The sequence below is a fragment of the Equus przewalskii genome, chromosome 18 (assembly GCF_037783145.1).
Source record: "Equus przewalskii isolate Varuska chromosome 18, EquPr2, whole genome shotgun sequence".
Lineage (NCBI taxonomy): Eukaryota > Metazoa > Chordata > Mammalia > Perissodactyla > Equidae > Equus > Equus przewalskii.
Window position 1 is genome coordinate 33,915,705 of NC_091848.1, and position 13,267 is coordinate 33,928,971.

Sequence of the window (13,267 nt, forward strand, 5' to 3'; positions counted from 1 at the left end):
GTGGCCCTCTAGGGACCTGCAAACTCTTCCCCATTGTTGTCTTTCAGAACAGAGCCCTTTCCTGGGGAAACGAGGCAAAATGGGCTGCATTGTTTCAAGCAGCAACTGAACAAGATATTGATTCAAATGGGCATAAGCGAATCGGATGTGTGGGCACTGGTTGAATGCCACATTCTATTCCGAAAGTGCTCTTTCTTTAGATATGCTCTCAGTGTCCCCATCAGCCAAAATCTGGGTGAAATTCTAAACGCTGTAAAAGGAAGGGATGGGTCTAGATGATGTAAGATGCCTTCCATCTCAAACATTTTACGATCCTACAAGTAATCTCTGAGTTGTGTGCAAAGTCAGATAAGTGCACTGTGGGGAGCTGGGGCTCCAGTGTTGGTTAACTTCTCTTCACATGATCCCACACAGGGAGTTGGTCACAAAGGCTTTTGGCAAGTGATCAGGGTTTAGAAGACCTGTGTCGTTCTTCCACTGGGCTCGTGCTCAGTTCATAAAGGATGTGTGCCACTATGTGGGTGAGGGCGCGGGGAGGCAGCACTGTCCCCCTTCCATATGTTTGCCTTGCAAAGAGAACGTACAGACTTACAACCTTCATGGAGGGCAATTTGGCAACATCTAGCAAAACCGAAAATACATATACTCTTGGCTAGCAATTTCACTTCTGGGAATGTACCTTCCTGATAATAAAAAAATGATGTATGTATAAGGTTGTTCATTGCAGTGCTATTTGTAATAATAAAAGACAGGAAACAGCCTAAGTGAGCATTAGTAGGAGACTGAGTAAATAAATGATGGCACATCCATATAATGGAATCTTACACAGTCTCTTTTAAAAGAGTGATGTGCAATTATCTGTAAGATACATTTACTGGAAAAAGAGCCAGGTAAAAAATATAGTGTATATAGTGTGTATATTGAGCTACTTTTCATGTAAAAATGAGGGGAAAGGTTACTATATTAATTTTCTGTTGCTGCTATAACAAATTACTGCAAGCTTAAAACAACAAAAATTTGTGGTCTCTGTACAGCAGAAGTCTGACCTGGGTCTCACTGGACTAAAATCAAGGTGCTGGCAAGGCTGTGCTGCTTTCCAGAGGCTCTAGAGGAGAGTCTGTCTTCCTGCCTTTTCCAGGTTCTAGAGACCATCTGCATTCCTTGGTTTGAGAACCATTTCCCCCACCTTTAAAACCAGCAAAAGCAGCTCAAATCCTTCCCTCATTCCATCTCTGGCTCTTGCTCCATCATCATCCCTCTCTGACCACAGCTGGAAAAGGTCCTCTGCTTTTAAGGATTTATACTACTCTTGCATCTCAAAATCCGTAACTGGAATCACATCTACAAAATTCCTTTTTCCAAGGAAAGGAACATATTCAGAGATTCTGGGCATTAGGGTGTGGACATCATCCTGCCCACCACAGTTATGTATGTATCTGTTTGTATATGTACACAGTAGCTCCCCAAAGATACACGATAAACTGTTTTTACTGGTTGCTAATGGGGAGGGACACTAAGGCTGGAGTAACAGGAGGGGGAGGGAAATTTTTCATTGTATATTCTTTTGCATCGTTAGAATTTTGAACCATGTGAATATATTTACCTAGTCAAAATATTAATTCAAATTATTTTAGAAATCTAAAAATGTATTACTCAACAGAATGAAGTGAAAGAGATGTACTCACCTTCAAAAAGTCAGAATTTGAAATGAGAACATACTGCAAATAGGTGGCAATATTGCCTCGGTCACATGGTTCTCTGTTCAAATATATGTCTACATTTGTGACATAAATTTTCCACTCATTTATTAAAACACACCTTTCAATTAAAACCAAGTAACGGGGCTGGCTCCATGGCCGAGTGGTTAAGTTTGCGAGCTCTGCTTCAGTGGCCCAGGGTTTTGCTGGTTCGGATCCTGGGCACGGACATGGCACCACTCGTCAGGCCACGCCGAGGTGGCATCCCACATGCCACAACTAGAAGGACACACAGCTAAAATATACAACTAGGCACTGGAGGGATTTGGGGAGAAAAAAACAAGATTGGCAACAGTTGTTAGCTCAGGTGCCAATCTTTAGGAAAAAATAAAAATAAAAAATAAAACCAATGAACTTATTAATTTAAAGCACCAGGAGTAAGGTTAGAGGTCAACTGGTTTCATAGGCATCCTCAGAAAAAGCTTCATTATTTATATAGGGCATTTAAAATAGTTCTATTTTTGTTAAGGTGACCCTAGTGTTCCGCAATTAAAACTGAGGAAGCGTGATTTTCCAGAAAAGAGGAAACTCAGAGGTGGAAGATTGATTTTCATGTCATGCTCCCTCATGATCTCCTATTGTTTTCGTGATGGCCTTTTCATCTTTTTGAGCGTCAGTGTCTCTACCTAAATAAGCAGAATGCAATGTTTAAAAAGAATCCTAGAAAAGAAGAGGTAAAACTATCTCTATTTGCAGATGACATGATTTTGTATGTAGAAAATCCTAAGGAATACACACACACACACACACACACACTATTAGAACAAATGAATGAATTCAACAAGGCTAATGGATACAAGATTGATATGCAGAAGTCAAATGTATTTCTATACTTACAATGAACAACCTGCAAATGAAATTAAGGAAATTCCATTTACAATAGCATCAAAAGAATAAAATACTTAGGAATCAATTTAACCAAAGAAATGCAAAACTCGTATTCTGAAAACTATAAAACATTGTTGAAAGAAATTAAAGAAGACCTATGTAAACGAAAAAGACACCCTATGTTCATGCATTGGAAGACTTAAAATTGTTAAGATGGCAATACTCCCCAAATTAATCTATAGATTCAGTGCAATCTCTGTCAAAACTCCAAATGGCTTCCTTGCAGAAATTGACAAACGGATCCTAAAATTCATATGGAAATGCAAAGGACCCAGAATAGCTAGAAAACCAAAGTTGGAGGACTCATGTGTTCTGATTTCAAAACTTACTACAAAGCTATAGTAATCAAGACTGTATAGTATGGGCATAAGGATAGACATATAAATCAATAGAATAGAATTGAGAGTCCAAAAATAAACTCTCACATAAACGGTCAATTGATTTTTGACGAGGATGTCAAGACTATTCAATGGAGAAAGAATAGTCTTCTCAACAAATAGTTCTGGGACAACTGGATATTTTCATGCAAAAGAATGAAGTCATACCTCCGTATCACACCATACACAAAATTTAACTTAAAGTAGATGAAGGACTTAAATGTAAGAACTAAAGTGATAAAAGTCTTAGAAGAAAATATAGAAACAAATTTTCATAACCTTGGATCAGGCAAAGCTTTTTTATATATGACACCAAAAACATAAGCAAAAAAAGAAAAAAATAAGTAAATTGGACTTCATTAATATTAAAAACTTTTGTGCTTCAAAGGACACATCAATAAAGTGAAAGGACAATCCACAGAATGGAAAAAAATACTGGCAAACCAGATATCTGATAAGGGACTTGTATCTAAAATATGCAAAAACCTCATATCTCAGTAGTTAAAAGATAAATAACCCAGTTAAAAAATGGGCAAAGGGCTTGGATAGACATTTCCGCAAAGAAGATATACAAATGGCTAATAAGGTCACGTAAAGATGCTCACTGTAATTAGCCATTCGGGAATGCAAATCAAAATCACAATGAGATACCACTTCGTATCCACTAAAAATGGCTAGAAATAAAAGGTGACAATAACAAGTGTGAGCATAGATATGGAGAAATTGGAATTATACACTGCTAGTGGGAATGTAAAATGGTGCAGCTGTCTTGGAAAACAGTCTTGCAGTTTCTCAAAAGGTGAAATATGGAGAAGCCATATGATCCGGCAATTCTATTAGGTATGCACCCAGGAGAACTGAAAATGTATGTTCACAAAAAATTGCACAAAAACATTCAAACAAACAAAAACCTGGAACAAGAATGCTCATAGCAGCATTATTCCTAATAGTCAAAGGTGTAAACAACCCAAATGATGAACAAATAAAATAAAATGTGACATAATCCATACAGTGGACCATTATTTGGGGATGAAAAGGAATGCAGTACTGATACATACTACAACATGGATGAACTTTGAAAACATTATGCTGAGTAGAAGAACTCAATCACAAAAGACCACATGTTTGTATGATTCCATTTCTATGGAATGTCCAGAGTAGGCAAATTCATAGAGACAGAAAGCAGATTATTGGTTGCCTGGGGCAGGGAGGGTTGGGGAGAGATGTGGAGTGACTGTTAATGGGCATGGGGTTTCTTTTTGGGATGATGAAACTGTTCTAAAATTGATTGTGATGATTGTTTCATAACTCTGTGAAGACACTAAGACCCCATGAAAGTGAAAACCACTTTCAACAGGTGAATTATATAGTATATGACTTATATCTCAATAAAACTGTTATTTTAAACAGCCTGCTTTACTCCTCAAAGGACTTTTGTAAATTTAGACCAATTATAATTTCCAAAGTGTCTGGGGATTTTTACCCCAAAACTGAAATGTGACTTAAATTCCCTGGATTTTTTCTGTAAAGCCTTGTGTGGGCTACCAGGGTTGCCTGAATAAAGTGATCAGCCCTTCATTACGGGAGTAAATCAGTGTAGACTTCAGTGTACTGTATCTCCCCTTCCTACCTCCCCTGTGGGAGTTCTCTGTTGATGTTGCTCCTTCTACACCCTCTTCAGGCTTTGAACTCTCTTCCCTCATACCTCTACCTAACCATCCCCTCAGAGGTCCCAACACTCATTCACACTGAGGTGTGAGTGACTGATAGCAACTTCAATGTTACTCATAACAAGTTTGGCGCTTCTTCAATGAGATCCAAACTTCTACTAAGGAGAACATATCTTAACAGGAAGATTCTATGTGTGAATTAGCAGCAATTGGAGCCTCTAAGTTATGTCATCGAATAGCTGCCTCTTTCTGCTGTTCCTTCCCTACTAGCCATACATAAATACAGTAAAGTTGGGCTTGATCCCAGGAAGAAAAGCCATATATAGGGGGAGGCTGGTTATATTGCTATATTTTTAGTGCAGGTAACAAGAAAGCCCCTTGGGGAGTTCTGTCCTTTCCGAGGTCCTGTTTGAGTGATCCTTGGGTGTCCTTCACTACTGGGAAGCCTACTTTTGAATCCCACTCTGCATTTACTGTGTGTGTGACCTGGGTAGGCTATAAGCTCTCTGACATTCAGTGTCTCCGTCTGTAGAATGGGGATAACAGGACTGCAGGAGCTGCTGTTGATACCTGGTCCCGGGCCCGCTCAGCCCTGCTGTGAGTTCACCTCAGCCGTGGCAGACACTTCCCACACACGCTGCCAGCTTCCCACCTTGAGCCCTTGTGTCTCCTCTGCCAGGAGGCTTTGCCGGGGCCACGGGAGCTCCCACAGCCCACTTGCCTCCATCTGTGGAACAATCTGAGGCACATTCTAGACGTTTCCTCGGGGGATCCCCAGCAGGATTGAACCCCGCTGTTCACAGAGTAACCTGCTCATGAACAAATCCTTTATTGCTTTGATTGCTTTTCTGCCCCCTCTGCCCCAGTTTCCCCACATGCCCACTCGTGCTTCCTGGGATCATCTTCCAAAAACTCTTTGCTCCCCAGGTCTTGTCTCAGAGTCTGCTGTGGGGGAACCCCAAGTAAGATAACCGCCTACCCCAAAGCTTGCTGTGGTACTCACAGCAGAATAATAAAACTAAACCGGGTAGAACGCTCATTCAAACAGGAGACAGAAAAACAGGGGGAGTTCAGCCTTTTACCACACCTTAGTCACGTCGAAATTCTCCTGCACGGGAGGAGTCGGGCATCTCCCGAGGTGGAAGGCTTGCCCCTCGGCTGTTCCAAAGAGGCCAGCCAGTGCGGGGAGCAGCAGCAGTGCCATCACCATCCTGGCGTTGGGTGGCTGTCGGTGGAACCTGCAGTGGGGGAAACAAGGCAGCTGGAGTGGTTCTGAGCCTTCCAAGGACGCGCAGGGACCAGAGACAGATTTCTGGGCTGGCCGGTCCCTCGTGGGCAGCCTGTCTGAGTTCCTGGCCCTAGAGGGCCACCCGAATTGTCAGCAACACGGTGAGGCCTTCCTCCCTGTGAGCTCTCTCAGAACTGTTTGTACCCCCGCGGAAGCACACTCTGCCTGGTATTAGAGTGTCTGGCCGCACGCCCAGGGTGGGATAGGTTGTGGAGAGACCAAAGAAAAGACCCAGAGATGGTGTACGAGACATAAGGGTTGATGGGGTCTTACTTATGGGGAGTGTCCAGTGGCGGCCAGCTGGATGGAGTTACTGCTACCACAGACAGAGAGGGGGTCGCTTATACAGGCCAAAGACTATGTGCTTGTCAAAAGGGACTGTCCTTGATACAACCAGCATTCCCAGGGACAGTAGCTCACGTGGAAGGGCTCTGTGTTCCTTTAAGACGTGGTGTTCTCTGAGTGAGATAAATGAAGGTTTGGGTTGGCCAGGCCCTGGATCATTACGAATCCCAGATGGTTGGCATCCTGCCCAGAAGGGGGCCAGAAAGACATAGGGTTGTTATAGGGCCCTAGGCTCGTGCCCCTACATAGAGTTCGTTAGATTTATTTTGCAACCCTCCCTCACCTAATTACGTAATTTTCAAGGATGGGCACCATGTCTGTTCTCCTGGGACTCACCCACAGAAACCTCACAGCGTCAGGGGCACTAGGTTCTTGTTGAAGGAACAGAAACAATGTGGAGGGGGGATGGGCAAAGGGGAAGACTGAAACCACGCAGGGAACCATGAGAGAGGAAAAAAACGAAAACAACCCATACACAACATTTAGTGTCCTATGAGATTCATCAGAGGAATGCCTCCCTGGCCCCCACCCACCCCTGTCCCATCTTGCTGGGCTGTCTGCCAGCCCAGGAGCAGGCCTGGAGGCCTTAACAGGGAGCAGTGTGCTGGGGACCCCAGGGTCACCTTGCCCGGTTTGAATTCTGGCTCTGCACATAGTAAGGGTCCAACTGATGCTTCAGTGTCCTTGTCTATGAAGTGGGAATAATAATCATACCAACCTTATGAAGTTTCACAAGAATTAAATGAGACAATAGAATTTAGAGTAGCATCTTTCTTTTTTTGAACTTTCTCTTGGAGGTGTTTTTCATAGATGATGTGTATTTAACCAGAGAAGGACTGGCCGCTGACATGTAACTGTGCAACAAGCGTTTCAGCCCAGCGGCCTTGGCAGTGGAAACTGCTTTGAGGAGAGGCAGCGAGCAGGGATGGGAGGCTGCAGCGCTGTTGGCAGAGCACAGCAGCCCGGGCAGCTCCCTGCTTCTTTCACTGACTTGCTTTCAGTCTCCCTTGTGACTCCTTGCCTGTAGTTGCACAAGAGCTATTTCCAGCTCTTGGCCTTTCTCCCTGGGATGAGGAGCACTGAATCAACGCAAGCAAAATGTTCTCAGATCTGAGCATTTAAAAGGATGTGTCATAACAGGAATAATTATAACCACTTTATTATGAGTCTCTAAACCTCCAAATAACCTGTAATAATCAATAGCTTTTCTTCTGGAGATTTCATTGCCTGGTTTTCAAAAGAACAGTTACATAATGAGTACAAGCTGCCAGCTGGGGTGGGGAGTAGGCAGTGGGGGGAGGGTGGGAGGGTGTGGGGGGTAAGGATCGTTGCAGAGCCCCTTTGAGCAGGTCTTCAGTGGGACGTCTTCCTTAGTTTTTGAGGCTCCATTTCCCTTCAGCCCCTCCCACCATGTAAACAACACCTGTCTTTTAACATTTTAGGGGATGGTAGATTTGTAGAAACCCAGCCTAAACCCACAAAAATTTGCCTCCATTTCTAAGAGTTCCTTAGAAACACTGGAGCTCTACTCTTGGCTCCCCGGAGGCTCCAAGCCCAGTGCCTTGCCCAGAAGATCTAACCTCAAAGGATGGCCACACATTATGCACATTCTACAGGGTCCCCCAATCTGGACAGGCTCTTAGAGGTCATTTATCCAACCTGTTCCCCCCAGGTATTTAGATGGGGAAGCCAGGGCCCAGAGGGGGCAGAGAGCTGGGACTCGGCCCTCCTCCAGCTCTCCATTCTGCAGCGCCCCAGAGCCAAGCTTCCCTCTGCGCACCACATTTGGTGGCTTTCAAAAAACACCTACCTCTGTGACCTGATGAGTCTCACTCCACCACGTGACAGTTACACCAAAAGTTAGTTCCACATCTTATCCTGACAAATATCTTATTACAGAATGTTCTATTGTCAGCTGAAACATGTTCTTTAGTGCTGTAGGAGGATTTCAGAGCAAAGCTAATTCCCCTTGATTGCATTTCTTCCAAAGATGCCTCTCTATTGTACTAGTTTTATTCTGATAGTTAAAACTTTTTGTGAGAGAAAGGTTTGATAGCACCCATAACTTTTTTCAATGCCCCTTCCATTTTAATTTACCCAATACTTATTGAGCACCTTCTGAGGGTAAATTACATTATGTACGTATACCTATGAACATGGGTACGTATCACGTATGTTTTTGCATCTTCTTCTAACACTAATGGGAAGATTGTCCTGAGGAGGAGATTTGAAATACTAAAAAAAACATGATTAAATATTAACTGAATATTAAGTAATTTGGAAAGAATTCTACTAAGGTTATGGTGCATCCACCCTGGGCCAGCACTGACTCTGCAAATTGCTGCTCACTCTCATTGAGCTTCCCCATGGAGAAGCCTGGCCTCCATTTCACATGTACTATGCACTGAATCTCCACAATACTCTATATGGAAGGGACCTAGGCTGACATTCTCTTGGTACTCAATGAGGTTAATTTGCCCAGGTTACTTCCCGGTAAGCCAGCCGTGAAGCCAGAACTTATTCCCAGGTCTCCTAAGAGCCCAAGCTCTTAACCTCTTAATGCCTGGGTGTTAGTGTAGACCTCGCCCCTGCTCTCAAGGAGCTGCAGAATATTAAAGACTAGATTTTTAGATTTCACGTGATAAAAGAAAGTACATTTCCACTGTACATTTGGTCTTAAAAACCCATTTAGCTGTTGAATCTAACAAGAAAACATTTCTTCTGAAGAAAATATTTTTGTGCCATGTTGTTAAATGCATTTTCTGTTCACACAATTAATTCCAGTTCACTTTTCAGTTAATTTTATTATAGTGCACAGTTGGATACCAACTCCCCGAGAATTCATCTGGTACAGTATAGGTGTATGGAGAATTTTCTCATTGTCTCATATAGTGTAGAGGGAGGGCGCACAGTGCAAGCAGAAGACTTTGAGGTGTGTCAGCATTGGTTGGCACCCAACGCCAACTCCGGCATTTGTTGGCAGTCTTATCTTAGGCCTGTTGCTTAGGATAGCTGAACCTCAGTTTCCTCACCTGAGAAGTGGCACTGATAATATCTGTCTTGTAACGTTGTTTCAGGAGAAATGAGACAAAGTCTGCAGAGCTACTGGCACAAGCACTCAACTGGGTTAGTTATTATTTTTAGCTGAAAAAGGACAATTGAAAGTCAAGACTGTCTCTATTTTAAGCATTATTTATCACAAATGAAAATGAAAACTACAGTACCTACCGTTTCTTATCAAGATGAAGGCAGTTTCCACATGCAAAAATCATCCAATTCGAGATGCCTTGTCTTGGTGACTGGCTTCTCCCAAGCTATTTTATAAGCTTCAGTGGGTCACTGAAGTTTAATTTTAATGCATGCCACACCCCCTACAGTTCAGGGAGGCTGGCCTAAAAGCTTAGCTCTGTATGAAACACAAAGATGGGATGTTATGTCCATCCCCCTCCCCCAATTTCCTTCACAGCTGCTCCCTGAAGAAGAAACAAAGAGATGTTGTTTGTGTGTGTGTGTGTGTGTGTGTGTGAGAAAGACAAAGTTTATTTCATTCAAAACATCTTTTTTGCTACGCGGATTTTCTAATTTAATTTTCTCAGTCAGAATGCCCTTTTAAGTTCCAGTAAGATGAGTTGCAACGTGTTTTCAAACATCTGGTATTTATTTTTCATTTTTGTGTAAATGAGAAGTCAGCAATCCCGCTGCCCGAAATGGAGCATGAATGCCGCCCTGTGTGGTCCCTGGGATGGGGTGCGGCTCAGGCAGCAGAGCGAAGGTTAGGAACTAGAGTTGGCTTTCTTTGTGATCCTGGGCGAGCCACCGACTTCTCTGAGCCTCAGTCTCCCCATTGTGAAGTAGAGACTGTCGTTTCTGTTTCCACCAGAACTGGGTGTACAGGGGAGATGCCAGTTCTGTAATAGTTGCGGCTAAGAGCTAAGAATGCTGAAGGCGTCTTCTGCAGCTCCTCTCTCCGTATCTTTTATGATCCTCCCAGCTCCATATTCTAGGCAGCCTGTTGCTGCTTGGGGTGGGGGTGTGCAGATTTAAGCCCAGGGGCACTTTTGCTTGGGTCTCATCTCTCTCTGTGAAATGAACAACTTTGACTCTTACTAATTGGATTCTCTGTCTTTGTGACAGGCGGGAGGTATTATTAGTGGCATATAGGTAAGAGGGTACCTTTTAGTAGATTCAGATTCCTAAATAAAATCCATTCTCAACTTTGTAAGCAATAGAAATTTACAGCACTAGGTCTTATAAACATTAAAACAACAACAATAGAGTGAATCCTTCACATATCAAATTTCAAGAGCTCTTTCTTTGGGATGTTCCTTACCTTTTCAGGAAAATAAGGAATTCCTCGTCCTGTTTAGGGCACTGACTCTTGCTGTGCCTTGTAATGCCTTCCCTTCAGACCTCTGCACGCCCCCTGCCTCACTCCATACCCCTCCTCAAACGTCACCTCCTTTATAACAGGCCTTCCTGACCTTTCAAAAAAAAAATAATAATAACTTTGTTGCTATCACTTTACCTGCTTCATTATATCCTAATTATACTTTACCTGAAATTACACCCTTCATTTATGTATTTTCTTGCTTATTGTATTTTCTCCACTAAGACATAAGCTCTGCGAATGCAGAGAATTTGTCTCATTGACTTACTGCTGTACCCCCAGTGGCCAGAGCACGTTGTAAGTGCTCAATAAATACTTGTAAGTTGAATGGAAGGGACCTCTCTATTCAAAGAATTTACTGAGTATTCTAACATATGCAAAAGGACCTGGAGGAGACATTCAAGAGACTTCTATTTGAACTGTTTTCCTGAGACAGGACTAGCCTGTAAGTTTCTGTGTCTTCTTTACCTGCATCACATTTCTCACCAAGAATTGCCTGTCAATGAAGAAATACACGATTAGCCTCTTGTCAACCTCATAAAAAGAATATTTCCCTCTACTCTAAAGAGTTGCATAGTTTTCCACAAAGCACTGTTACTAAAGTTTCCAAATGCATGAGCTGGAGAAGGATGTATTATGTGTTTTACTCCTTAGCATTGAATCAAGCACTGTGGAGCTGAAGGTACGAGTGTAGGAGTCACAGCATGTGAAAAATCACATTATCTTTCTGGGTCTTGGTTTATATTTTTCTGAAAATGTTGGCAAATGATATAATTCAGGGAAATCCTTTCTTCAAGTGTTTCTGGACTATAGAACCAAGCACAAGTTCTTAAGCATCATAAAACAAGTCAGACCTATGTTCTAAATAAGTCTTTATTTTTTTAAATTCCAAAATAGTATACATTTGTTGTAAACAATTAAAACAGTACCAAAATGTAGGACTCAGAAAGTGTAAGTGCCTCATAACCTCATATCTCAGAGAGAACCGTTGTTAGGTTTGCCTTCATTCTTCTAGGTTATTCTTACAGAGATCCTAACATAATAACAATAATAGCAACAGTTTCCAGTGTGCTGAAACTTGCTTGTTTTCATGAGATAATGTATCTCTCTATATCAACACATGTAGATCTACTTCATTCTCTCACCTGTCGCAAAACTTTGCTCTTACCCGACAGCACATTTCTTCAAGAAGACGGCCTGTGGTTTTACAGGAAAGTAATTCTTTGGTTGGGTGATCTTTCATCCTATAGGTGATTGCCTCGAGGGTTTCACTATAAGAAACTCAGCAAAGGCAAAATTGTTTTGGTGGACTTTTTGTAGCAAGAAATAGAGAACTATCCCATCTTAAAAAAAAAAAAAAAAAAAAGGCTTCCCTGATGAAAATTTCTCTATTTATTAATAAGTGCTTCTTTCAACTACCAGAATCATCCTGTAGGGCTTTCGAAAGTGATTTTTCTTTTGTCAGTTCAAATAAAGGGGAAACACAACTATACTTTTGCTGTGAAAACCCAGAGGAAGAGCTTTCCATAACACATATTTGCTCTTTAAGACTCAGCTCAAAAGTTCCCCTCTCTGGGATGTCTTCCTGAATTCTTGGCCACTCCACGCAGCATTCCTCGCTCTCTGCTTTGTGTTTCCTCAGCACATGTTACTTTGTTCTTGGGCCCATCATGCTATGTTACGCATCACCACAAGGCTGCCATCTCCTTCTGGAGACTGTCAGATCCTTCAGAGTAGGTCTGTCTTTTTACCCCTGGTAAATCGCATAATGCCAGGCATATAATAAGTGTTTACTAAATGTTATTGGATGATTGAATGAATAATAGAACATTTAATTCTCATTATTTGTGGGAATTATTATGTACTTCATGATTTATTCAGATGCCCTTTTTTCTCGCTTTCCTGCTTTCTTGTGGCCATTTCTTTTATCACTAGGAGCCGGAACCAGTCGAGAGTTGAATGGTGCCAAGCATCTGGTGAACAGCAAGAAAGCAATCAAAGTGGTGAAAACTGCAACTTGACGTGGCGTGGGGGAAAGAACACTGAACTGGAAGGTGGGGGCCTGGGTTCCAGTCCTGGCTCTATTACTAATCCATTCACCCAATCATTCACTCTTTCAACAACATATATCAAGCATGCCATGTTCAGGCACTGTTCTAAGTCCGGCAGATGTAGTGGTGAAGAAGAAAGACAATGTCCTAGCCCTCGTGGGGCTTACCTTCCAGAGGAGAGTCATACACATGGACAGAAAAATATATACGAGAGAATAGGATGACGTGACAGGGAGTGACTGGGTGGCTACTTGAGGCTGGTGGTCAGGAAGGGCCTCTCTGAGCACCAACATCTCAGCAGAGATATGAATGATAAAAAGGAATCAGTCATTCAAGAATCATGGGGAAGAGCGTGTCAGGAAGAACAGCCCGTGCAAATGTCCTAAGGTGGGAGTGGACTTGGTGTTTTTAAGAGACAGAAAGAGCATTGTGGCAGAAGCGGAGAGAGTGAGGAGGAAAGTGATTCAAAATGAGTTTGGAGAGGTAGGCAGAAGCCATATTATA

At 42.4% G+C, this 13,267-nt stretch overlaps 1 protein-coding gene across 2 annotated transcripts in view; it reads right to left on the bottom strand.

Annotated features, from left to right (window-relative positions):
* The window catches only part of APOD (apolipoprotein D), a 49,504-nt gene that overhangs the window by 7,203 nt on the left and 29,034 nt on the right, over positions 1–13,267 (bottom strand). The window contains exons 1-2 of one of the 2 annotated variants that reach the window (XM_008522401.2): positions 9,554–9,859; positions 5,780–5,930 (exon numbers count right to left, since the gene is read on the bottom strand). In XM_008522401.2, coding sequence (XP_008520623.1) covers positions 5,780–5,930; positions 9,554–9,597 — 195 coding nt within the window. In that variant the 5' untranslated portion in view covers positions 9,598–9,859. Of the gene's footprint in view, positions 1–5,779; positions 5,931–9,553; positions 9,860–13,267 lie in introns of those variants that run through there. The other variant, XM_070583430.1, reaches the window with a different exon arrangement.